The sequence below is a fragment of the Salvia splendens genome, chromosome 3, assembly GCF_004379255.2.
Source record: "Salvia splendens isolate huo1 chromosome 3, SspV2, whole genome shotgun sequence".
Classification (NCBI taxonomy): domain Eukaryota; kingdom Viridiplantae; phylum Streptophyta; class Magnoliopsida; order Lamiales; family Lamiaceae; genus Salvia; species Salvia splendens.
In genome coordinates, this window is record NC_056034.1 from 36,421,346 (window position 1) to 36,447,235 (window position 25,890).

The window sequence follows — 25,890 nt, forward strand, 5'->3', positions numbered from 1 at the left end:
AAGTACCATTTAGAAATTTGGGTGAGAAAAGAATACTATGCATCATTAAAATTAACACAAGGCTTTAAATATTTAGAGCAAGAATCATAAAATTAAGTGAGAAACAACACTAGGCATGTCCGTCAATTGAGGCCGCTTTAATTTCAATACATCGATCAATTTCAAGGAGAGAAGTAGGTGAATCTCATAAATATGGAATAACTAATAGTAAACCCTATTCAAGCCTAGGCCAATTACTCACTCACAAGAACAAATAAATGTGTACTAGTACAAGTTACTTTCTCCCCTAGAAATCATGATCCTTGCTTTTATAAAATTTTTAAAATTTTAAAATATATACAATTATATTTAGGGGTAGCTGTTTCTTCATTAGTGCATTAAAGGGTACTAGAACCCTTTAATTAAACATCACAAGCACGCATTTATTATTTTTCCATATGAAAGTTTTGGGAATCATCAAATTCATCGCAAAAACTTCCCTTGGGTCGGTTATACAAACCCAGCTTGGGCTTTGAAGTCTTTAAATCTTCCTTTAAAGTGGGCCAGGCCCAACTTGTAGATTTATTTTCGGTAAAAATGAAAACAAAAAAGTGATCCTTTCATTTGGGTTTGGGAGTGAAGAACAATTTAATTCTACAAAAATGATACCGCAGCAATACTAGAAATGGAATGGAATCAAATCAAACAGCAATACCCGTCTCCTGGGGATGTATAAAACTAAATAGAACCTGAATTAAGTCCTTACTGATTACTGAAGAACCAGATCTCAATGGTGATCATTTTTAATCATGTATATCATGTTAATAATGTTAAGTGGTAATGGTAAATAATGTCTAGAGCACTAGAGTACATTATTTCACGCGGAGATGTCACGAGCCATTTTCGATTCTTTGGAGAATCATCAATGTGATTTCTATGGTTAGTTTAGGTACTTTTTGGTAAATTTGCGTGCACACATTTACATTCTAAAAATCACCGACTGACGCAGTTTAAGGGTATGTATTTGGTTTTGGTTTACCTTCACAGGTTTTCTGCTTGTTGCAATATAATTATGGTTATTTTATTCTTTGTATACTATTGTTGATTGCTTTTGTGTAATTTCATCACTTATCAGTAAAATTTCGTCTCTGAACAGAGTTAGTGACAGATTAGTGTCGGACAGAGCCGTAACTAAAAAGCTTGTCACTAAAAAATTCCGTCACTAAAGTTACTAATCGATGGAAAACAGAGGGCGGCTGTCATGGTAAGTTCATATTCATGAGAAACTAATCTGTCACCAATTAGTGACTTAACGCTTTTCCGACACGAATTCCCGTTACTAATGAGCATATTTTTTTTTGTAGCGATGGTTATTGTTCATCATAAACAATTAAATCGATTATTTTTCATGTTTGATAAGATATGATTGGTAAGAAAGATAACTGAACTATCTCATGTAACAAAAATAGCTCAAGTGGTGAGAGTTATTAAGGGCCTTGGAATATCTCACAATTTCAATCCATAAGCAAACAGTAATTCAATATAACAAAAATAGCTCAAGTGGAGTAGTATTTTTTTATCTATTATAAATTCGTAAAAGTACATGCCCAATAGAACTGTCATATCATACTCTTACGTTCAGCAACAAGCACATAAAGATGAGTTGGTATCTGAGAGGGACTTCACAACCATGAATAATGAATTAGTACTCTGTAATTCACCAAATTAATAAGTTTCAATACAATCTAATGTATTTTTCTTACTCTATTTAACCAGAAAGGAGGCGCAAAGATAGAGGAAAATGGAAGTTTGAGGTGGTGCCATGGTGGGGAGCAGAAACCGGAAAAACTTGACATAAAAATTTTAATTTAAAGACGTGAAATAATTGTGGACTTCAATTTGGTCTTGCTATTTAAATCAGCTGAGCTGGTTTTAATTGATGGCCCGTTTATGTTTATTGGTGATCTAATCCTGATTTGACCCAATACTTAAATGGACGCTCCGATGGCTGCCACGTATGCCACCTCACGCGGATCACGACAATGAGCCGTTGGATCTAGGGTGTGTTTATTTGCTGAGTTATAAACTCCCTGCGCCTCCTTGACTCCTTAGTCTGTTCACTTGCCTCTCTCTCTCTCTCTCTATATATGCTTTCTCTCCGGCTTCTCTCTAGAACTTTCTCTCTCTCTCTCTCTCTCTCTTTGAAATGACTTCCGATCTTTCTTCTCCGGTGACTCCTTCTCTGTTTTAGTGAGAATCGAGTGTGCATCTCTCAACTCCTGTGTTGATTCGGAGATCTATTTGGTTTCGAATGGTTGAGTTCGATACTGGCTATTTGGTGGAAGATCATCGGTTGATTTCTTAGATCCGTGGGATTTGTGTGTTCTTGAAGCCTTGTGGCTGTGGTGTGAGTCATATGATGTGTGAGGCGGCTACTGTGTTGTAGTAATCGGAAACCCTAGGTTTTGGGGTTCGATTGTTTCACTGTGCTCCCTTGTGATTTGTTGGAGAAGATTGAGGAGGTCCTTGGCCCTGTGCAGTCGTGTGTGCGACCTGAGCCATATTCTAAATCTTATGTCCTATTTTGTTCTTGTCTTTCATTTGCGGTTAAGATCTGAAATGATCTTGTATATTGTATTACTAACTTGTGTATTAAGTGTGCAGGAGATTCACAGTGTATAGCTCAAGATATTCGATCGGTTCCAGATCCTATATAGGCTAGGGTTTACTGTAATCTTGTACTCGTTGCATACGATTCTAGTTGTAACAAATATCTTGTAATTGGCTTGTTCTTTACTGAGATTAGCCATCTCGGTGTTGATCCAATAATAAAAAGAGATCCCGTTAATTAGTGAACCTGAGTGATCTGATCCCTACAAAAGAAATAAGAGAAATTCGGAATTGCACTAAATTTGATGGATATGACTTGACCGACCTCTTGAATAAATTGACTTGGAAACCACAGCACACGATAATGAATAATAATTGCTCATCAATTTTACTGATAAATTACACTAATTTTTTTTCTCTAAAAAAAACAAAGAACCTACAATTGGTCCAAAAGAAACATTGAAAAGCCATACAATTCTATCTTACTTTAATGTTACAAGAAAAAGGCCCTAAAAATCTCCATAGTGATGGTGATGCACTATCAATGGACTTAAATTAGAATGCCCAATTACTGCGATTGGTTGGTTATTTTCACATCTTAACATAAATGCACTTGCACAAATGCAAATAGGGCTAACAGTTCTTAATATAGAGAATGTGAAAATATAAATTTTAGAAGGTAGACTGAAGAAAATGTGCATGTTTAATGACTAATACCGTATGCGTTAGTAATTCACTAAGTATGAAAGAAGAATTTTGCAATTGACCAAAAATAACATGTATATTGAAAATTGTCGACACATTGTTATTAAGAGTGAACTACATAAAATGTCTCTGACGTTTCCATTTGTTTCCCTCCAGACCTCTGACAAAAAAAAATATCGCCATAAGTCTCTGGCCTTTAACATAATCACATATCGTATATTTGTAGCCATTTTTCGGACCAAAATGACCAAATGCCTTGAAGGGCATTTCAGTCATATTACCAACTAGGGGTGGCAAATCGTGCGTGTCGGGTCGTTATCGCGTCGACACGATAACTACCCGAACACGATAACAACAAACACGAACACGACCTGTTAAGAAAACCTCGAACACGAACACGAACACGACCCGCTACCCTCAGACACGAACACGACACGAACCCATTAACGACACGAACCACTTCAGGTCAACACGACACGATAACAACACGTATTGGAAAATGATTAAATATTTAAATAATTTAAATGAGATATGACCATATGAGACTATGAGAGTCAATTTAATAAATATTGAAAAATAAAAATAATAAGAATTAATAATACTAAAATATTATTTGTTAACGGATAACACGAACACGACACGAACACGTATTGTTAACGGATAACACGAACCCGACACGAACACGACACGAAATATTCGTGTTCTTAACGGGTCGACCCGATAAGGACACGAACCCAATAAGCTCTGACCCAAACCCATTAATTTCGTGCCGGTTCGTGTCGTGTTATCGTGTCGTGTCAAAAATTGTCAGCCCTATTACCAACACTTGCAGGCCTACTTTGCACTTTTGCAGACATTAGCTCTACATTTTTGTCAAATCAGTACATGCAGCAGTATAGCTTGCAGATTCACAAATAAATGAAATAAATAACTATTGCAACATATATAGTTATAAAAACCTGCTGCATAATTTGCGCTGCTTCATTCACCAGATCTGAAATCTCGATATGTTGGCGGGTGCGGCCGGCGACGGTTTCCACCGCGGAATATTCGAGGAATGCATCTCCGACAGAGACATGAACATCGAGCGGCGGTCGTACCATAAGAATTGCAAGTGCGCCCTTCACAAAGAGTGCGGCCACTGCAGCCACGCCTCTCGCCACAACTCGATCTCCTATCCGATCAGAAGGACGTGGAGCGAGGGCTGCTTGGCGTTGATGAATCTCTCTTCTCCGATCACCGGCGCCGCCTCTCCGTGCCGCAATTCGCCCTCCTTCATTGCCGCTGCGGCGTAGGGAGATATGACGAGGACGTAGACGCATTTGGTCCTTTACAAGGAGGAGGAAGAAGAGGAAGAGGTCGATTAGGTTTTTTTTTCTCTCTTTTTGTTCTTATTAACATTGATTCGTGGCATATTTTGGGGAAATTCTTTCAATTGTCAGAGACAAGAAATTATATATTTTCATATTTTTAGAAAAAAAACCTTCTGTATAATTTATTGAACTCGCAAATTATGGTCTTCTAATTTTGAATTAGGAAAATTTTAGTGTCTGAAATTCAGTAAATCATTACTAATAAATTTAATATTAAACGTTCGTTGAATAATAAGGAATAAAATTCACGGGCTCGTCATATTCTATTTGTTCACTACCCATAATTTTGAATCTTATGATAGTTGATAAAAAAAACAACATTAAATACTAAACATTAACAATATCAAAGAATTAATTTAATAGAATAATATAACTACTCCATTAATAATGAACGGATTAAGAATAAAGTATATTACCTTAGAAAAACACTATTTCACTATTTTAAATTTTACGTGTAGATTATTTTTCAGTTGGGTAAACACTAATTAATTAAACAGTTACAACTTACGAATCCAAATCATATGGAGTATTGTTTTATTTTAATTTTCGTTGCTATTATTAAGTGATATGTCAAGAATCATGACTAATAAGAAAGTGGTGAAATTTTAAGAAATAATATTTGAATAATTATGCACTCCATAAAGGAGGTTGCCTTTATTTCGACAAGTGTAACATATATTTTGAATTATACCGATATTATTAACTAATTAATAAAAATTAGCAACACATACTGTGAAATTGTTTAAATGTATTTGTAAATCACGAATGGAGTATGGTATACGTGGCGTGCATATGTGGTGTCTCTGTAAACAGACCGCCGCTGACGCACAACCATCATAACTGACGGCTGACGCACAGACGTCAAATCGCGTCAGGTTGCAGGCCGCCACTGCAGAACTCCATGTGATATGCCCATAATGCCCTTTTAGAGCTGAAGGGTCTTTTAGTCCGAAAAACATGATATGTGATTATGTTAAAGGCCAGAGACTTGTGGCGATATTTTTTTTAGTCAGGGGTCTGGAGTGAAACAAATGGAAACGTCAGAGACATTTTATGTAGTTCACTCTATTATTAATTATTATCATCGAGAAAGAGTTACACAAAAAATTATTAATAGGCCAAAATTGTTATGACTCATTCTTTGACTTGTCATGCTTCATAACTTAGGTTTTTAATATTCCATCCCTTTCAATAAATATGAAACATTTGGATTTTGGTACGTAATTTTATGTAGTGTTGTTTTGTGAGTTAATAAAAAGAGAGTAAAGTAAAAGAGAGTTAAAAGTAGAGATGATATTATTTTCATTTTAGGAAACGATTCATTTTTAATGGGATTAAGGCTTTTCTCATTTGAAAATTTCAACTTGGAACACCTTCATTCTCTCCTTGACGCACTCACGTCACGGTTTGGAAAATTTTATGGAAATTTCATATGCAAACAAGTTAGATGCATAATAATAGGTGTTGTCACATAATTATTCCAACCCTTGATATACTCGTTGACTAGGGATGGCCAAACTTATCTCTTACGCCCACAAAGAAACAGAGAAATTGCTGGTTAAATTAGTTTCAACGTTTTAAGACGCCCTATCAATTAAAACTTATCCAGTATTCAATTTTCCTTCAATTTTATGTATAAAAAGAACAACAATATAATAACAATAAATCATCAATTTTTGATATTTGAACCTATTTTCTGATGTAATATATATATAGTATATAAATATAAAAATGTACGTAACTACACACTTGGTAGGAAGCAAAAGAGAAGTGGTATATTCTCCAATTTATGCTTATTGGCTACTTTGCGTACACTTTCTTTTGCCATCTCTTTTAGCAGGACTATTCGACGAACATATTTCATACTCCATAACATTATAAATATAACATTTTTATATTTGAATTCAAACTTGTCTTTGGTTGCATAATTTATGATTTGAATCCAAAATTTGCCCAATTTTGATGACTCTTGACTTAGCTCACACCGCCAGTGTTAGTAATAATGTTTCATCTTAATTTAGCTCATATCACTTTGTCATCTTTTGTCGATTATAATGCATACTCATACTGTAGTATAATATATTTTCAAAGTAGACCATGTTGACTGATTCTTCTGCCAAGCAGAGTTACTTAGGAATCGGTCAAACTTTTTTCTATAAAACTAGTACTACTACTTTTTTCTAGCAAAATGATGTCAACATGAGATGAGGAAAACACTTCATGAAGACCCTGTTTTTCAGAGAAAAGAAAAAATTAACAATAGTTATACAACTACATTAAAAGTTGTAAAAATTTAAAATCAAAACACAGTGTTAGTTTAGACTCCAAAACATGAAAACTGCTGGTGGTAGGTAACTGGCCTCGAATAGTATTACAAAAGTTCCTTTCTTTGATAAAAAATAAAACACATATTTCCCCATATATTTTCACATGTTTAGTTAGCAAACAGCTTATTAATTGACTGCCCAAAACTCCAAATTTCAATTGTCATTTGATGCAAAACAAAATTACCAGCATTGATTACTGCAACCAACAGTTTTTCAGAGACTGCAGAAGACATTATCATGCAGTGTAACTGATAGAATGAAAATAAATAAATAAAAGAGTTTAGGAATCGATGAACTCTTCCTCAATTGTCCACTGACAGTTGGAATAACTACGCTTTTTCTGTGATCGAATTTCCAATTTCTTTATCAAACATAGATAAATAAAAGTGATGTACAACCATAATGATAAATCCCCATTTGCAAAATTATGTTAACCTTCAACAGTGTAAGCAACATTAGCCAAATAAATGTGTATTTTTTTTCTGTATTAATGTAAAATTCAGCTAGTGGTTACACTCACAGTAACATACATCCATTGAATAACCAAAACTTTTTTTCATTTCAGTTTTTACCTCAACATTGAAATAGCGATTTGTGTCCCTTCATCCTCGTCAACCGGCGCCGGCAGATTCAGATCTATGCTAAAAACCTGAGAAATTGTAGACGAATTCTGGATGAAATGCGATCTCTTGTGGCCGCCGAGCGCTTGCCCCGACGAGAAAATCCGGTGGCAGAAGGGGCAGTGGTGTATCTTAATCCCGCCGACTTTGATCTTTTTGTGGCTGGCTCTGTGGCCGCCCAGCGCCTGATACGACCGGAACAGCTTCTTGCATTCCTCGCACCGATATTTATTCTTCACAATTACTTTCTCTTCGTCTTCCTTATCATATCTCCTGTGCCACGTGTCCCTCGACATCATCATCAGGCAGTGCGCCACGTGTTCCTCCGGCGTCGTGTCCGAGATCGATGACTCCGTCTCCTCAGACGAAGACGGTAGCGAATCCTCTGCGTAAAACTTCATCACGTGAGATCTCATGTGGCCGCCTAGAGCTCTCCCGTTCGCGAATTTTCTGAAACAGAGCTTGCATCTCTGTTTCTTCTCCATACCAAAACAAAACAAAACACAACTTAGTAACTTGCTTCTATCACGCACTAACCGTGTCTCTCTCTGTCTTTTTTTGAACCACGTACTGTACAATACATACAGTGTGGAGAAGCTAAAGAGGAGTAGGTGACAAGCATTCCTCCACCCAGGGAATATATACACATGAAACGAAATTAAAAAGAATATTAAAATTACACAAATTAGATTCTGGATTGTTTTTGAGTTTATATTTTTATGTAAAAATCTAACAAAACTTGTAAGAGCATCCACCTCCGCGCTCTTGCCAGCGAGCACGGATGTGGGCCCAACCCCACTTTTTCTGTCTGTTCTTAGGCAAAAACACAACACCCACATCCGTGCTCTTCCGTAAGGACGAGCACAAGGGTCTCACCATTCTATTATTCAATTTAAATAAAAACATTTCCACAAAATTAAAATTCATTAAAAATACCCGGAATAATATTACAAATTACAATAAAACTAAAAATTACATAATTAAATTCCTAAAAAATAAAAATACATAATTAAAATCCTAAAAAATAAAAATTACATAATTAAAATCCTAAAAAATGAAAATTACATAATTAAACTACTAAAAAATAAAAATTACACAATTTAAGCGTAAAAATTACATCCGGGGAAGACTAGTCATCATCCGGCAATACCCCCAACATTCTTTGGAGACCCCGTATCATCGCCACATTCGATCGAAGTTGCTCGGGGGTCATATTTGACCTATCAGCGAAATTGAGTTGGGCCAAACCCCCCCCCCCAACGAGTTGGTGGGGGGTTGAGGTGGAACATAGGGAGCGGGAGCGGGTTCGGGATTGGGGGCGGATGGAGTCGCGGCGCGACGGCGGTTGGCCGCCGCCTTCTTCCTTCCTTGCGGTCGGCGTTGGGAACCGCTCGGGGCTACTCAAGTTAGCTCCGGCAAGTTGGCTAGCCACTTCTTCGGAGTCGGCGTCGGATAGGGATACCGACCTTGACCGTTTGGAGGAGCCGCTAGAGGAGGATGTTATGCCCCCTATACTTCGGATGCGACCGCGTCTCCTGCCAAATGTTGAAGTACTTGAACGGCTTGTAGTTCATGGATTGGTAGGTCGACAAGGCGGAACTGATGATGTCGACCTCGCTCCGGCCGCTCCCCACCAACCGCTCTTCCTGGAGGTAATACCTCTGGAACTTTTGGATTCCTTCGTTGGCTCTGTATATGGCGTTGCGCTCGATTGTTCCAGCCGGCCCGTTTTCATTGTACCGGCGACAGATGCGCCACCAATAATGATCGCCGGATTGGTTCGTGCCAACCTTCGGATCTTCGGAGATTGACAAGAACGCTTTGAACAATTGCTCCATCTCCGCCGGAGTGTATGGTGTGCGGACACCGCGAGTAGGAGGAGTCGGAGTTTGGGAGGGGCCGCTCGACCTCGCTCTAGGCTCAGGTGTCCACCCGTATTGCCATTCGGGGGCATCTTGGTCGTCGATCGGGTAAGGCCGGTAGCCACTCGGAACTTCCGAACCTTGGGTTTGAGGAGGGGCCGAATATTCCGTTTCCGGACTAGAAAACGGTCGTGAACCGAACCACTCAGGGTTCCAACCGTGGGAGCCGGGGGGTGATCGCCGTGGCCGGACATTGTTATGTTGTAGGATTGGAAGAAAGATTGAGAATTGAGAATGGAAATGAGAGAATGTAGATGAGAATTGTGTAGTGTGGTGTGAATTTTTGGGTGTGAAAGTGGGGGTATTTATAGATGAAAATGCGTATTTTTTGGGGAAAAAATTGAAAAATAAATTAAAAGTGGGTAGAAAATGGATATAATTTTTTGGGAAGTGGGAAAAAATATTTTTTTAATCGGATTTTTTAATTAAAATCCGTTTTTTTTTAAAAAAATCAAGCCGTTGGCCAATCACCGCCTGCCACATATGCTGCTCGTTGGCACGGACGTGCTCGATGCATCGAGCAACGCCGTGCCAGCGGTGCAGTGCCGCTGGCACGGACGGACGGACGTCCGAACTGCACCTCGCCGATGTGGATGCTCTGACGTGCTACCATTGTATTCAATTCGTCTATTTTCTTTCCTTAAAAGCCCTTGATTTTCCGATGCGTTGTAATATTACGAGGGTATTCTCGGAACTAAGAGAGGTTATTATAATTTGTTTTTATATGCAAGTCAAGCAAACTGATAAATTTTTGTGACCAGACTCCCAGAATAAATAAAGCTTTTCCTTGACTCAAACTCACAAATTCTAATACTACAACCCAATATTTTTAAAGTGAAAACTTGACTTTGTTAAATGTAAATGTGATTAGCCGTGTGAGAATAAGAGGAGATCTGTGGGATGAGCAAGTGCATTTAGTTTTAGGCATGCCCACTTGACCAAAGTGTAATCGAATAATTCGTACAAGTAAATTATTTGGGAAATTTGTTGCAATGAATAGTTGGTTTTATTAAGAGGCGAATTGGCATTATTTTTGGATCGTTGGGGTTGAAATCAGTGGTGGGGAAAATAATCAATTGAGAAGGGAGGGAGTAATTACCGTTTAAGGAGGGAAAATGGTGGGGACCAGACCTCATCTCTTTTGTCATAAACGCGTTTTAACGGAAGTTTATGTTTTCATTAATTGAACTTACTTATAAAGGGATATCACTTAATTATAGATTTAAGATTTCATCTATTGGAGTTTTCACTCTTTGCTTTCTATGCATTTATCATGTACGGATGTCAATTGTGCCATTCACCTCGATTTTTGAGTGTTTACTATTTGGGTTGAGAATTTTTCAGGTTTTATATTTTTAATTGTAATACTTCAGATTTCGGGCTAACTCCTCAGATTAATCGGACTCGATAATTTTTAGAATATTTTTAATTAATAGTATATTTCTATTTATGATTTTATATCTATAGGAAATGGATATAAATACAAATTATGTTTATTTTTTAAGTTGAACGAATGCGCAACTCATATAGTGACAGAGAATATAATTTTTATTAGTACTAAATAATGGAGTAATTAATTTTAACTTTTACATTTTTTTAAAATAAGTGTAAAATTAAATAATGAGTATAAGTTTCAAAATAATAAATCAAAGTACTTCCTCCATCCCACCGAAGATGACTCACTTTCCTTTTTCATCCATCCCAACCTAGATGAACCTTTTTTCTTATTTAGGAAATATTTAAAATACTCAATTATCTTTTCCTTTGCTTACTTTATTCATCTCTCCGACTTTTAACACCCAACAACATTTTCTCTCCCTACTTTAGCATATCTCATACTTTTAAACATCAACAACCTTTTACCTATCTTACTTTATTCATCTCCTCTACTTTTAAACACCTAACAACTTTCTATCTCCCTTTTTAAACACTTTAAAATTAGCATGCATAAAATCTCGTGCCGTCCCAAGAAGGGGTCATCTTTCTTGGGACGGAGGAGTACTATATTTTACGTGCATTTTAAAAATACTAGATATCTTATTAACTTTTAAAAGTTTGAAAAACTAATAATAATAAATTGAAAATAAAATTTAAGAATCAACTCATTATGGCGAATCGTATGGAGTTTCAGATAAATTTCGAACCAACACTATCGAGTTGAGGACTATTCATTATATAATTTATAATAATATAAATTCACTGTATAATTTCATAAAATATACACAACGGTCATGATATTGTCTTTTCTTCAAGAGTAAACTTATTACATTTTTAATTGGTTGGGTGGGAGTTTATATTTACTACTGTGAATTCTTTCGGTCACACCATAACCATGTGCTTAATTAGGTTCTTGATTACGCTTCCGTAGTTTTAATCGATATGACTTTTAGTATTCTTAATGTTAAAAAATATAATGCGGAAAATAAAAGACTATTGCAGAAAGTAAAAGACGGGTAGAACTTTAAAGAATACATTGTGAATGACTTGAATTCTATTCTCTCCATGGTTACACAACTATATATAGACTCTAATTCTAACTAAACATGGAAAATATATTCTAATTATACTAATATCCTTTTTATTTGATTTTCCATAATCTTCATTGATTTCCTTCTTTATTCTTGCCATATCTTCATCTCTTGCCTTCTTGTTCTCCAATTAATTAATTTCCTTATTCCAACACTCCCCCTCAAGTTGAGTGTCGACTTTTTCGGCACTTAACTTGCACGATCTTTAGTTTGATATATAGTTTATACAAGTATTTAAGAGTTCTTTAATTTCCATTGACAGTTTATGCTCGTATCATAGAGCTTCTTCAATTCATCATTGATTGTTTAGGCTCGTATCAAAGAGTTATTGAAAGTTTAGACTCGTTTCAAGGAGCTCTTCATTCATCATTGAAAGTTTAGACTCGTTTCAAGGAGTTCTTCAATTTTCTGGTGACGGTTTTAACTCGTGTCAAGGAGCTCTTCAATTTTTTGTTGGCAGTTTTAACTCGTGTCAAGGAGCTTGTCTAAACAGTTTTTACTCATATTTAGGAGCTATCTTAGATAGTTTTTGCTCGTATCTAGGAGCCATCTTAGATAGTTTTAACTCATATCAAGGAGTCATCTTAGATAGTTTTAGCTCGTATCTAGGAGTCATCAGACAGTTTTAGCTCGTATCTAGGAGCTAATTCTAACAGTTTTGACTCTTGTCGAGGAGCTAATTCTAACAGTTTTGACTCTTGTCGAGGAGCTAATTCTGACAGTTTTGACTCTTGTCGAGGAGCTAGTTCTGACAGTTTTGACTCATGTCGAGGAGCTAAATCAGACAGTTTTGACTCTTGTCGAGGAGCTAATCTAGACAGTTTTTGCTCTTGTCTAGGAGCCAAAACTTTGACTCAATTTAATTTGCAGTCCAAAGCTTAATTTTGGTTTTTTTTTCGGATAACATGTCCTCCGGCAGCCAAGGTGATTGCCATCAATTGTGCATCCCCGTCACTGGATCTTCCACCTGCCATTTCTAGGTTTTTCTTCTTAACTCAATTGGGAGTCCCTCCTTCTCCGATCATTCTATTGGATTTCTTCTCGTCATTCTTCACGGCAACTCCCAAGCCTCTATGTCAATCATAGATAGCGCATCATGTCAATCATAGATAGCGCATCATGTCTTCTTTCTCGGTGGCCTCTTCTCGTCTGCTTTCTCGGTGGCCTTTGTAGCCTTGCTACTGGCTCCACTATCAACGGCTCTTCTCAGCCTTTCTTCTCGTCCATAATCAGGCTTTACATTCTCGCCAGTCATTGGACTTGCATTACCAGCGAGCATACCATCACATCCTCTTTTGGCAACAGGTTCTCGACGTCTTCCCAACGACATCCCATTCCTACCAGCTCTTCATAGCGGTTATGTGGCGACGCTATCTCTCTCCCCCTCCGCCTTTGTCCTCGGAAATTCTCTCCTTGATTCGGAGATTGAATCGTTTGGCAAGTGGCTGATATCTCCCCCTCGGCCAAACGCTTCATCCATTTTAAAGTAATTTCTCTATCTTGGCTGCCCTAGGCAGTAGCTTCTTCTCTCTCGACGGGGCCAGCCATCTTCTGTCCATCTCCGGCATGGCTACCTTTGCAGCAGTGATCGATTATCATACGGTTGTGTCTGGGATTCAGCTCTTTTCCAGCAGTATTCTCTCCACTAGTGGTTCTGCTTGGAAGACGAGTCATTCGGTTGATCAATATCTCGCCCTCTCAGCCGGATAACTAGTCATTCTTCGGTTGTGGCCTTCTCTCCCCCTAGGCCGGATAATTTATCAACTTCTTTGTCTCCTTTTCCGGAGGCACTGCTGCAGGAAATGGAGACCTTCTCTCAGGCCATTCCGGCAATATCAAATCGGTCTTCTTTGGCCTTCACGTCCATCATCGATTTGGAAAGGAGTTGTTCGGTTGCATTCTTCCTCTCCCCCTCGGCCGGACAAACCGTGAATTCAGATTTTATCTACGGATCTAGGGCTCGCTGCCACCTCCAAATCAGTGAGTAATCGCTGAACTCCATGGAGCCTTTGCTCCGTTCCTCCGTGATTGGCTTCTTGCGCCGATCAACGCTTCTCTATCAGCCATTGCGGCCTTACTACTGGCTCCACCTCCTTCGCCACAATGTTTCCTTTCTCTCCTCCTCTGCTGGTTGTGGTTCTCGGCCTTGCCGCGCACCGTGGCAGCCAATTCCCTCAACTGGGCCTCATCCATGAAGTTGAGGTGATCGTCCCACGTCGGAAACATGCCCTCCACATTATTCTTCCGCAGCTTCTCGAGCTCCTCCTCGGCTTGCCTCTGCCGCTGGTCGAAGAAATTCGACAGCAAGTACTCCCTTACTCCGCCACTGGGGTCATTTTTCTTGGCCTTGTAGGCTTCGATGAGGCTGCGGACCTGGTCAGGATCCTCCTCCAGCCAAACTGAGGTGGAATTGGTGGTGGGGTCGTGGAAGATCATGCATGCGGGGACGTCGCAGAGCGTGGTGAGTTGGTGGAGTTTCTTGATTAGCCCTTTCTTTCGCTTCTTCATAGTAAGGATTCTTGATTTCTCCTCCTCAATCATCTCCATCTTCAGTTTGCCGCGACCCATCTCTTAGAATTTGATCGATTGTGAGAGAGGAGATTTTTTTGGGGGGTTTTTTTGGGTTTTTTTTATATGTATATAGAGACAGTGTCGATCCGTATGATCGAACCTGCTCTGATACCATATTAGAAATGGGCCACTCACCCCTTAAAAGGCCTCATAAGGGGGAGGGTTATCCACACTTATATAGATTAGATGGGATCTTCACCAAGTCGATGTGGGACAGAATTTAGAGAATTTAACACGCCCCCTCACGTGTGGCCGGAAAGGACATCGGTCTTCCATCACGTGGGTAGGCAATGCAAGAGAAACCATCATCGATGTGGGCCGGAAAGGACATCGGTCTTCCACTCGTGAGGTAGATAAGAGATAAAGAGAAAACCATCATCGACTTGGGCCCGCTCTGATACCATGTTAAAAAATATAATGCGGAAAATAAAATACTATTGCAGAAAGTAAAAGACGGGTAGAACTTTAAAGACTACATTGTGAATGACTTGAATTCTATTCTCTCCATGGCTACATAACTATATATAGACTATAATTCTAGCTAAACATGGAAAATATATTCTAATTATACTAATATCCTTTTTATTTGATTTTCTATAATCTTCATTGATTTCCTTCTTTATTCTTGCCATATCTTCATCCCTTGCCTTCTTGTTCTCCAATTAATTAATTTCCTTATTCCAACACTTAAGACAACGTGTATGCGGTGTAATAGGGTTCTACTGTGTAGCTTCAACCAAAAACAAGGAGGAAACAAATTGATGTACTTAAATATTTGTAGGGATATCATTCGTTTTAATTTATGCTAAAAATAATAAATTGCAATTTAATGCATTTTAAATTGTGGATCAGCCGCGTGACAAACTGGATGCAATATTCTTCAAGGGTTCCTCTTCAGAAAATATTTCTCAAGATTTCGATTTATCCGTTGCTTTACAAATGAACTTTGGCTCTTTACTTTTTATTGGAATAAGTTACTTTAAAAAAATCTGTAGCATGTTTTATTTAAATACTAGCTATTATGTCAATCAAAATTGAAAGCTTATTAATTATTGCTCCTCCGAAATCATGTGAATACTCCAAATCTTATATTCTTGCTGCATTGGTAGTTTCCAATTTTACTTTACAAATGATCAGATAACTAACTTCTTTTTTCTATTTTTCTTAAAATTAGAACAAAAATTTTGGGTACTTAAACTAATTATGATTGATATACTATTCTGAGTTTTGTAGTAGTAATTGATGTCACCAAATATATATTCTTTAGATTGGCACACTTTAATAGGAGTACATAAAAACCGAAGCATGCAAATTGAGGATTCAATGGAATAGAAAGTTGAAACATAGTTACATACATGAAGAAGCGACCGAAGTTCTTCAGATTCTCAAGAATGAACATAATAAATAGGTTAGATTTGAACCTCGCCAAACAATAAAATGTACAGAGTGAATGCAAAAATATACAAAAAATCATGTTAGGTTAATTTATAACTAAGCATCTGGAGCTGGAGGAGTCGGAGGAGGAAGTTGCGTCGCAGTAGAGCCAATCCCTACCTGCAACCATTGAGACGAAGCCACATTTTTATCGTTTAAATCGCACAATTTGGCCAACTTTAACTTGCTATCCGCTTCATCGTCAACGTAACTGACTTCCTTCTGACTTCCGATCCATGGCTGGAGGCGCATGTCTGTCGACACGTCAAAGCTGAGCTGCTCCCGCCTCACTTGGGCCCACGCTGGCACGTTTAGGTCTAGCTTATCAGCACGGATGCCAACGGCGGCCTGATCTTGGAACTGAAACTTTGGTAATGATGATGTCTCTGCTGACGTGTTTGAGATGATCCAGTGGCATCGCTTGTGTCCTCCTAGTGCCTGTCCAGAGTTGAACACACGGTGACAGATGGAGCATTCGTGGACCTTGGACTTCCTCCTGGCCGCCCCCACCAGCGGCTGCTGCTGCTGCTCCATTTGGAACGACGGTTTTGAAGATGGGAAGAAATCCTGATCGTTGTTTGCCACCTCGTCTGGTTCGTCTTGTTTCGCAGCAAAACACCCTTTCACCTTTTTGTGGCTTGCTCTGTGCCCTCCCAATGCTTGGTGGGAATTGAATACTTTTTTGCACGCCTTGCATTCGAACACGCCCCTGGGGCTCGATACCCCTTTAGCCAGTGCCGCCGCCCGGCTGTTCCGCCGCTCCTCCTCCTTGCTAGCGGAGGCACATGACTCCTCCGGCTCAAGATCCACCACTGTGTTCGCCAGCTGCATGAGGCAGGTGGCGAGGAGGATATCATCCTCCTCGCTGGTCGTCGTGTGGGACCTCAGCGATCTCTTCCGCTTCGACCACGTGCCGCCGCCGCGCCTGCTCCCACCGTCCTCGTCTCCGTCCTCGGACGACACGAGCGACTCAGAGGCATCGTCGGAGGTGCATTTGCCGTTGCCGTGCTCAAGGAAGGATTTCCAAGACAGAAATTCTTTCCCGCAATTCTCGCATGTCTTGCAGCTCTTGAGGCGATTAGGGTTGGTTCGCAATTGGTACATTCGCTTGGTAGTGTTGGTCCCAAATTTGTCCTCCCAATCGCTAGCGGTGTCGTCGTCGTCGTCAAGGTTGCCGCTCTCGTCGCCGATGCCGTGGGCGCGCATGTGGCCGCCGAGGGCGCGGCCACACATGAAGCCCTTCTTGCATACCTTGCAGTAGTGCTTGAAATTGGGGTGGTCGTTGAGGCAGGCCATGAACGCACAGAATAAGACAGTGATCAAACAAAGGGAAAACATGGAGGAATCTGAATCAATGGCGCGACTTAGTTGTTGTAGATGGAAATTGTTGTGGGATTAAATGGTGAATAAAAGTATGGTAATTAACTCCTAGTTTTCAGTTGGACTAACTGTTTTCTTTTTTAAGGAGGTGTGGAGAAAAATAGGATAGTGGTGTGACAAGTGGAAGGTGAGAGACTTTTTCTAGCGCCGCCAATGGATAAACATTTACATAAACCAAGGGCGGAGAGTGATTTAGTTGTGTTGACTGGAGGAGTATTTTTCTCTCATCCGTCCAGTTTAAGTATATACATTATGCTCTCACTTCAAATTTTCTTTCACTCTTTCAACTATAACAACCCAATTAATTCAATGAAGCATACACCTTCCCTGTTTTTCGTTTCTTTTAACGCCTTCTCTATCACTGTTTTTAGTGGATAATACACATGAGTATATTTTGTAGAGGAGTCATGCAGAATTATAAAAACATTTATTTGCTCTTAATTTTCAATTAAGAAATTTCTATTGAAGACCACATAGGCCATGGCATGGAATTCAATATTGAACTCACTATAATATACTTTGATTCACTACTTTTGGATCATGTGCTATAACATAATATGTTATGACTCATTGATAAGGATAATTTTATGCATAGGTTTAGGGGGTGAATTCATACAATTATAAGGTCTAACACATGTTTTAAGCCGGTGTGTAGAAGAATTCACCAGGTCGAGGAACAAAGAAGGTGGATTCCAAGGACCATGCAATTATGGTGAATAAGTGAGCAAATTCGGAGGAAACAACTAGACGGAGGGATCATGAAGCTGAAGGGCAGAATGGAGATTTCTGCGAAGGTTTCTAGAAGATCCTACCGCACCTATATAAGGAAGGAAACATGCAATCTGGAGGGATCCTCTTGGTGGGGACCTCAGTAACAGATTTAGTTTGCAGCTCACTTCACTTCTACACACTTTTGGGTTTTGATGGGGAAATTGTAGGGTAGTTCTGGATTACTGGTTGCTAGTTAGTCGTGGGAGTAACACCGTCCTCGTGGAGGGCAAAGAAACAATTTAAATCGCTTTCATTTTAGTTTTCTGTCGTGAATTTCACCGAGCTTCGCAGTTCGGAGCTCGGCCCTGTTTTCTGTCGAATTGCTTTAGTTTATGAAATTTCTGTTTTCCGCCATTAACGAGTTCTGTTGATTTCGATAATGGGTGTTCATTATTTTGCGTTTGTTGTAGTTGCTGAGTTGGATGTTTGAGTTTTGTGCTGGTTGATGAATTTGGTGAAATTGCTGGAATATGATGTTGATCGAAGTAGATCTGGGTGAATCGGGAACTATGGAGTTGATTTTGGTTGCTGTTGGGTTCAGACTGCTTGGATCCGGAGTGGATTGAGTTTCCGACGTTGGATCTGAAGAGTGATTGAGATTTATGCCTAGCTTTCGTGTTTTTATTTCATTCCGCCTAGTATACGTAGATCTATTTTATTTCCGGTTGTTTGCAAGTTTCCGACGTCCGAATTTTTATATTTTGTTTGAATCTCGGTATATGCTCTGTTTCCTCCCTCTTCGTGTTTGATTTAGTTGATGTGATGCATGTCGTTGTCAGTTAGATGCTTTGTTAGTTAGTTGCAGCTTTAATTCCGTATTTGATATTTCTGGAAGTTAGTCCTCAATTTTTAGTTGTGTTCTGTTTAGCTATAGTTGGTAATCGTTTGCTCTATCTAGGAAGTAAGTTTAAAATTCCGTAGTTCTAAGGATGTTAAAGCACTGCATGTTGTTTACAGTTTACTAGGTCTAGTGTCTAATTTTGTGCCTAGGTCTAGAAGTAGAATACCTCAACCAAAGTTTGCGTGGCAGCAGCCGTTTTCTAACCAAAATTCTCTAGATGCTTTCTTGCGCGTCCATCTTCGTGGGATCGACCCCTTGCTTCTCTATACTAGTCTATAGTATAACGGGTTGAGGGATCTTTGAAACGCGAGAGTTTGTGTGTCCATAGTCAAAGTCTTCCGTGTCGCCTTGAGTTCCTAGACCTAGTGTTTAGTGGATTCAGTGGACTTGGTAGCTCGATCTAGGAATTTATTATACACACACTCACACGACATACCACGTTTCAAATGGCGCCGTTGCCGGGGATGGAAGGCATAACTTGTAATTGTGTTTAGAGAATTTTGGCGTACATAGTTCTTAATTTTTCTTTCTTTATTTTCAGTTTATGAGCAGAGGCTCGCGGTTTGGATACCGTGGAGGCTCATCTGAGTGGAGGAACGATCAGTTTACTTGGCAAGTCAAGGACTCAGCATCTACTGTCACCACCAGATCGGGATTATCTACGGGAAATCCATTTCCGTTTGGTTCAGAAAGTGAAGAGGATCGGAACTCGTCAGGAAGGGAGGATCCTAAATCGTCTTCAGAAACAAGTACAGAGGAGGAAGAAACAGGGGTCATGGCGAACATAATCGATCCAGATCCGGAAATCGGCTCGCTCACTGCTCATCTAGACGGAGAGCCGGCTCAAGCTATAGTTATGTATCCGCGATAGAGGTCCATTGAGATTAAGACAAACGTGCTCGGCATCCTACCAACGTTCTCTGGGCGTTGGAATGAGTGCCCGTACGAGTTCTTAAATGAATTCAGCAAATTGTGTAGCATTCAGAAGAGGCCAAATGACGCAACAGAGGAGGACTATCGCTTGCGCGCAGTTCCTTTTGCCTTGAAGGGGGAAGCCAACACTTGGTTATTTAGGTTACCTTCGGATTCTATCCGTACATGGAGGGACTTTAAATTGGAATTCCTAGATTACTTCTTTCCGTCGAACAAGACGAACGCTCTCAAGAAGGAGATCGTGGAGTGCAAGCAGGAGTATGATGAGTCTCTGAGTCAATATTGGTCACGATTTAAAGGGTTGCTAGATGCCTGCCAGAACCATAAGATGATTGAGGCAGAGATTTACTATCTGTTTTATGAAGGAGCAAACCCTGAGTCAAATGATTTGATGAACTCCTCGAATGGGGGAAATTTTACAAAGAAGAAAGGAAGTGAAGCAAGAGAAATTCTGGGAAAGCTGATTGAGGCGAAGAAGGAGAGTACCCGGCTCAAGTTAATGCAATGGGGAGTTGGAATCCCGATGGAAGTTGAAATCCAGGGAGACAGGGAGATGCACCCTGGAGGAACCATCCCAATTTTAGATGGTCGGACAACGACCAGAGCCAGCCAGCACCACAACATAACATTCAGTTTGTACCTCAACCGGAGAGGCAGAGTAACTGGTCTGGGAGAAATCAAGAGGGGCAGGGCAACTGGAATAGTCGGAACCAAGGATCATCCGAATTGGGGGAACAGGAACCAAAACCATCAAGGGAATTCTTATGTACCACCACACCAGAGGAACTTCCAAACCACCTATCAAGGGCCAGGAAACCAGTTCAACAATAGTTCGGGAGGTCAAGGGAACATTCCCCAGAATCAAGTAAGTGGTTCGAATGCAAGCCCAGGGTCCAGTCAGTCAAATTCTAAAACACCGAGGGATCTGGATGAGATGGTGCATGATCTCGTAAGTTCTCAGCAGCATATGCAGAACAACTTGCAGTCGAACAATGACGTAGTCCACAAACTTCAGGGCGCTCAGCAGGAGCAAAAGGCGGCAATGGATATGCTGGCAAAACAGATGTCACAAATAGCTACTTCCTTGAGCGAGATGCGAGGGAATGAAGGCAAGATTCCTGCCTCAGTAAGGATGCCTGATAGAGCTAACATCAGTCTGAACACTTTAAGATCCGGAAAGGGGTATGAAGGTCCAGAGATAAGGACGAATGAGGAGACAAACCCCACAGGAATCAAGGGAAAAAGGGGTATAACCTCTAGACCCGAGAACTTAAAGGGAAACAGTCCCGAGAGAACAGATGACCTTAGGGCAGGAGATTTGGAGAAACCATTGCCTAAAGAAGCTGAACCATTTTTCATAGATCCAGAGCCAGAGTTTGAAAGGGAGAAGGTAAGAAAAGGAACTAATGAGCCCTCAGCTGGATGTTCTACTGGAGCAGGGAAGTTACTGAAGCCATTCCCAAGTCGAGGGGAAGCTAAGAAAAAGAAGGAAGAACCGGTAGACTTCATGGACATTTTTGGGAAGCTGGAGATTAATTTGCCGTTCTTACAAGCCTTGAAGTTGCCGGTGTTCAGCAAGTTCATTAAGGAATTTATAGCTGGAAAGGCTAGACCCAGTGGGAAGATTCTAATTGGAGAGAATGTGTCAGCAGTGATTCAGAAGCGGAGAATGCCCTCCAAATGCACTGACCCAGGTATGTTTACCTTACCTATTTCAATCGGTGATGTAAAAATTGAGCATGCCATGTGTGATTTAGGGGCTTCGATAAATGTTTTACCGATTTCCATTTACAAGAAACTGGTAGAAGTAAGTATAGTAGATACGAAAGTGGTGATTCAGCTAGCGGATAGGTCGTGCATTTGCCCTGAATGAGTGCTTGAGAATGTGATAGTCAGAGTGCATGATTTCTTGTACCCAGCTGATTTTCATGTGATAAAGATGAGTGACAATGAATCTGCTGAGTCTAGTGGCGTACTTCTAGGAAGACCTTTTCTTCGTTCAACCTAGACCATAATTAATGTTTTTGATGGGACTATATACCTTGATTACAATGGAGAAAAATACACCTTTAGCATCGATGAAGCAATGAAGAAACCTCTTGATGTAGAAAATTTGCATGCTATTGATGTTATTAACCCCTTAATCCAGGAATATCTTGAGACATAATTAATGCAGGAACAGATTGAAAATTCAGAGATGAGTTATTCTATCGACAGAGAAGTGGCTGGATGGTGTGAAGTAATGAACACAAATGAATTATCAGATGAAGAACTAGCTGAGGCAATCTTGGAATTCTGTAAAAATCCAGGAGTAGCTATGTCAAGGAAGATACCCCATGTGGCGAGCATGGAGGCTTGTTCTAGGTCGAGGAAAGACATAATATTTGATGGAACAGAGAAAAATCCCTTGCCCCAGGAGGCAAGTACTTTGAAGAAAGAACTGAAAGTGCTCCCACCAGGCCTCAAGTATGCTTATCTAGAGGAGAATGAGACTTTTCCCGTCATCATCAACAGCAACTTGACCAAGGAACAGGAGAAGGAGTTGCTGAACGTGATCAGAAAGAACAAGAAAGCCATAGGATGGACTCTCTCCGATCTGGTAGGAATAAGTCCGGATCTTTGCATGCACCATATTCGGTTGTAAGATAGAGCGAAGGCTTGCAGGGACCCACAACATAAGCTTAATCCGAACATGAGAGAGGAAGTTTTGAAAGAAGTCTTGAAGTTACTCTCCCTGAGAATTATCTACTCTATTCCGGACAGTGAGTGGGTCAGCCCAGTTCACATGGTACCCAAAAAATCAGGAATTCAGGTAGTCAAGAATGATAAGAATGAATTGGTTCCCACTCGACTTGTTACTGGGTGGAGGATGTGTATTGATTATAGGAAGCTGAACGAAGAGACCAGGAAAGATCATTTCCCGCTCCCGTTCATTGATCAAATGCCGGAGAGGCTGGCAGGAAAACAATATTTCTGTTTCCTAGACGGATACAGTGGATACTTCCAGATCTATGTAGATCCAGAAGATCAGGAGAAGACTACATTTACGTGTCATTTTGGCACGTATGCTTACAGAAGGATGCCGTTTGGTTTATGCAATGCGCCATGCACTTTCCAACGGTGCATGATGAGTATCTTCTCGGATTTATTGGAGGATTGCATCGAGATTTTCATGGATGATTTCACTGTGTATGGGAATTCTTTTGACTCCTGTCTAGCAAGTTTGGACATTGTGTTGAGGAGGTGCTTGGAAAAGCATTTGGTTTTAAACTTCGAAAAATGTCACTTTATGGTTCCGTCATAGGGCATGTAGTTTCAGAGAGGGGTATACAGGTAGACCAAGTGAAGGTTGATATGATCTCAAAATTGCCTTACCCTACGAATCAGAAAGAAGTTAGAGGATTCCTATGGCATGCGGGGTTCTATAAAAGATTCATTAAGGATTTTGCGAGGATCGCTCAACCACTCACCCATCTGTTGCATAATGAAGTTGGTTTCATTTTCGATGAGGGGTGCAAGGAAGCTTTTCAGTTACTGAAGGATAAACTAGTCTCTGCCCCTATTATCAGAGCGCCTGACTGGAGTTTACCGTTTGAGATAATGTGCGATGCGAGTGACTATGCAGTAGGGGCGGTGCTAGGTCAAAGAATTGATGGGAAAAACTATGTGATTTTTTATGCATCGAAAACGCTCAATCAAGCCCAGAAGAACTATGACACCACTGAAAAAGAAATGCTGGCGGTGGTATACTCGTTTGAGAAGTTTCGCCCGTATTTGCTGGGGTCAAGGGTGATAGTCTTCACCGATCACACAGCTATTAAGTACCTGCTGGCGTAGAAGGAGTCCAAACCCAGATTAATCCGTTGGGTGTTACTTTTGCAGGAATTTGATTGGGAGGTTCGAGACAAAAAGGGGACAGAAAACAAGGTGGCTGATCACTTGAGCAGGATTTTCCAAGGAGAAACGGATGAAGCTATACCTGATGCATTCCCAGAGGAGCATATGTACTATTTAGGGAAATTTCCAAGACCTATCAGTTGGGAAGAGATAATGGCGTTAACAGGTCAAGGAGATTCTGAGAAAAGGAAATGTCAGCTGAACGCTGAGCCATGGTTCGCAGACCTGGCAAATTATTTGGTCACTGGAGAGGTACCAAGTTCTCAATCAATCACCAGGGCCCAGAACATGAAACTGAAAAATGAAGCCAAGTATTATTTTTGGGACGACCCGTATTTATAGAAAATGAGAGCTGACCAGGTGATTAGGAGGTGTATTCCAGAATGGGAACAAAGGGATGTGTTGAATCATTGCCATGCCTTAGCTTGTGGAGGTCACTTTGGGCCCAGGAAGACGGCGAGGAAGGTGTTAGGTAGTGGGTTTTACTAGCCTACATTGCATAAGGATGCTTTTGAGTTTTGTCAGAACTGTGAGAGATGCCAGCAGACAGGGGGAATTTCTAAGAGGGATGAAATGCCACATGTCCCAGTAATCGTTTGTGAAATCTTCGACGTTTGGGGGATGGACTTCATGGGTCAATTTCCATCTTCGTATGGGAACACATATATCATTGTGGCAATAGATTATGTGTCGAAATGGATAGAAGCCAAGGCTACCACATCCTGTGAAGCTAAAGAAGTGGCAAAATTGCTTAAGTCTAACATTTTTAGCAGGTATGGTGTGCCTAGGGCTGTTATTTCGGATCAGAGGACGCACTTCCAAAATCGGATGATAGAAGCTCTAATTAAAAAATATGGAGTGCATCACAGCCTGTCTACACCTTATCATCCTCAGTCAAATGGGCAGGCAGAAATATCAAATAGAGAGATCAAGGCAATACTAGAGAAGACGGTGAATCCGCCAAGGAAAGACTGGAGTAAGAGGCTTGACAACGCACTATGGGCCTACAGGACAGCCTATAAAACGCCTATTGGAATGTCACCCTAGAGGCTAGTGTTCTGTAAGATGTGTCATTTGCCTATGGGTGTGGAACACAAGGCCTATTGGGCGGTCAAGGAAATTAACATAAACCCTCAGGTGTGTGAAGAGGAGAGGAAACTGCAGCTTCAAGAAATGGAGGAATTAAGGCTTGAGTCTTATGAGTTCGCAATGTGGTATAAGGAGAAGACTAAGCTTTGGCATGACAAAAATCTCCGGGTCAAGGAACTACAAGTAGGACAGAAGGTTCTCTTGTTCCAGTCCAGACTCAAGCTGCTACCGGAAAAGCTAAAATCCAAATGGGTTGGGCCTTACACTATCATAAGTCTTCGCGCAAATGGAGCAATGGAGATCCAGGGAAGTGCCGCAAACTCTACTCCCTTTCTTGTGAATGGTCATAGGGTGAAGGTTTTTAGGGAAATTCTGAGTTGTGTGTAGTGGAGGAAGTACCGCTACGCGCACTCTCTATTATCGCTTAAATGGTCTGTGGGGGAAAACTCTCGACGAATTCTTGGGTCAGGTAAATTGGAATGTTTCTTTTCATATCTATTCATTGAACCAGGAGATCTAGAGAGTGATTAATTGAAAGTGTAAATATTTAGCTGGTTTTTATAAAAGGAAAAAAAATACCAAACAAAGAGAAAAATTAATTTTTCCAAAAAAAAAATATTTTCGAAACATCAGACTTTTCAGGGAAAATGTTTTGTCACTTTTTGAATCCTTGACCTGGACGTCTGGCGTTTCATTTTCTTTTGTTTTTGCCTAAGTGTGGTATCGCGGGAGTAGCATTTACATGGGGCAGAGAAACTTAGTTTGGGAGGGAAGTGGAATAGTTTTGAAATTCAAATACTACTTTATGGGAAGGCGAACGGTTGCTTATGTCACGCCTGCAACCACCTGCACATCCGTGCGCGCCCTTACCCATTTTTACAATTTTCGCTCCTTATACTCTATTTTCTCA

The 25,890-nt window shown here is 40.2% G+C and overlaps 3 protein-coding genes across 3 annotated transcripts; all 3 read right to left on the reverse strand.

Moving 5' to 3' along the window:
- Nucleotides 1–6,885: 6,885 nt before the first annotated feature.
- On the reverse strand, nt 6,886–8,099 carry LOC121796942 (zinc finger protein ZAT9-like). Its single transcript, XM_042195701.1, has 4 exons — nt 7,567–8,099; nt 7,430–7,476; nt 7,179–7,214; nt 6,886–6,896 (listed from the first exon to the last, which is right to left on the reverse strand). Exons 1-4 carry the CDS (start codon nt 8,097–8,099, stop codon nt 6,886–6,888), a joined length of 627 nt encoding a protein of 208 aa, XP_042051635.1.
- Nucleotides 8,100–14,041: 5,942 nt separating this feature from the next.
- LOC121796943 (MADS-box transcription factor 23-like) lies at nt 14,042–14,632 on the reverse strand. The gene has a single exon (XM_042195702.1). The coding sequence runs from the start codon at nt 14,630–14,632 to the stop codon at nt 14,042–14,044; it is 591 nt and encodes a 196-aa protein (XP_042051636.1).
- A 1,457-nt stretch (nt 14,633–16,089) lies between these two features.
- On the reverse strand, nt 16,090–17,365 carry LOC121796425 (zinc finger protein ZAT4-like). Its single transcript, XM_042195291.1, has one exon. The coding sequence runs from the start codon at nt 17,363–17,365 to the stop codon at nt 16,127–16,129; it is 1,239 nt and encodes a 412-aa protein (XP_042051225.1). The 3' UTR covers nt 16,090–16,126.
- Between the last annotated feature and the right edge of the window lie 8,525 nt (nt 17,366–25,890).

Coding starts and splice junctions, on each gene's coding strand:
- LOC121796425 (XM_042195291.1), bottom strand. CDS start 17,365: ATGGCCTGCCTCAACGACCACCCCAATTTCAAGCACTACTGCAAGGTA.
- LOC121796943 (XM_042195702.1), bottom strand. CDS start 14,632: ATGGGTCGCGGCAAACTGAAGATGGAGATGATTGAGGAGGAGAAATCA.
- LOC121796942 (XM_042195701.1), bottom strand. CDS start 8,099: ATGGAGAAGAAACAGAGATGCAAGCTCTGTTTCAGAAAATTCGCGAAC. Junction 7,477..7,566: donor ATCGCTATTTCAATGTTGAG/GTAAAAACTGAA, acceptor ACATTAATACAG/AAAAAAAATACACATTTATT. Junction 7,215..7,429: donor TGTTGCTTACACTGTTGAAG/GTTAACATAATT, acceptor TGTCTTCTGCAG/TCTCTGAAAAACTGTTGGTT.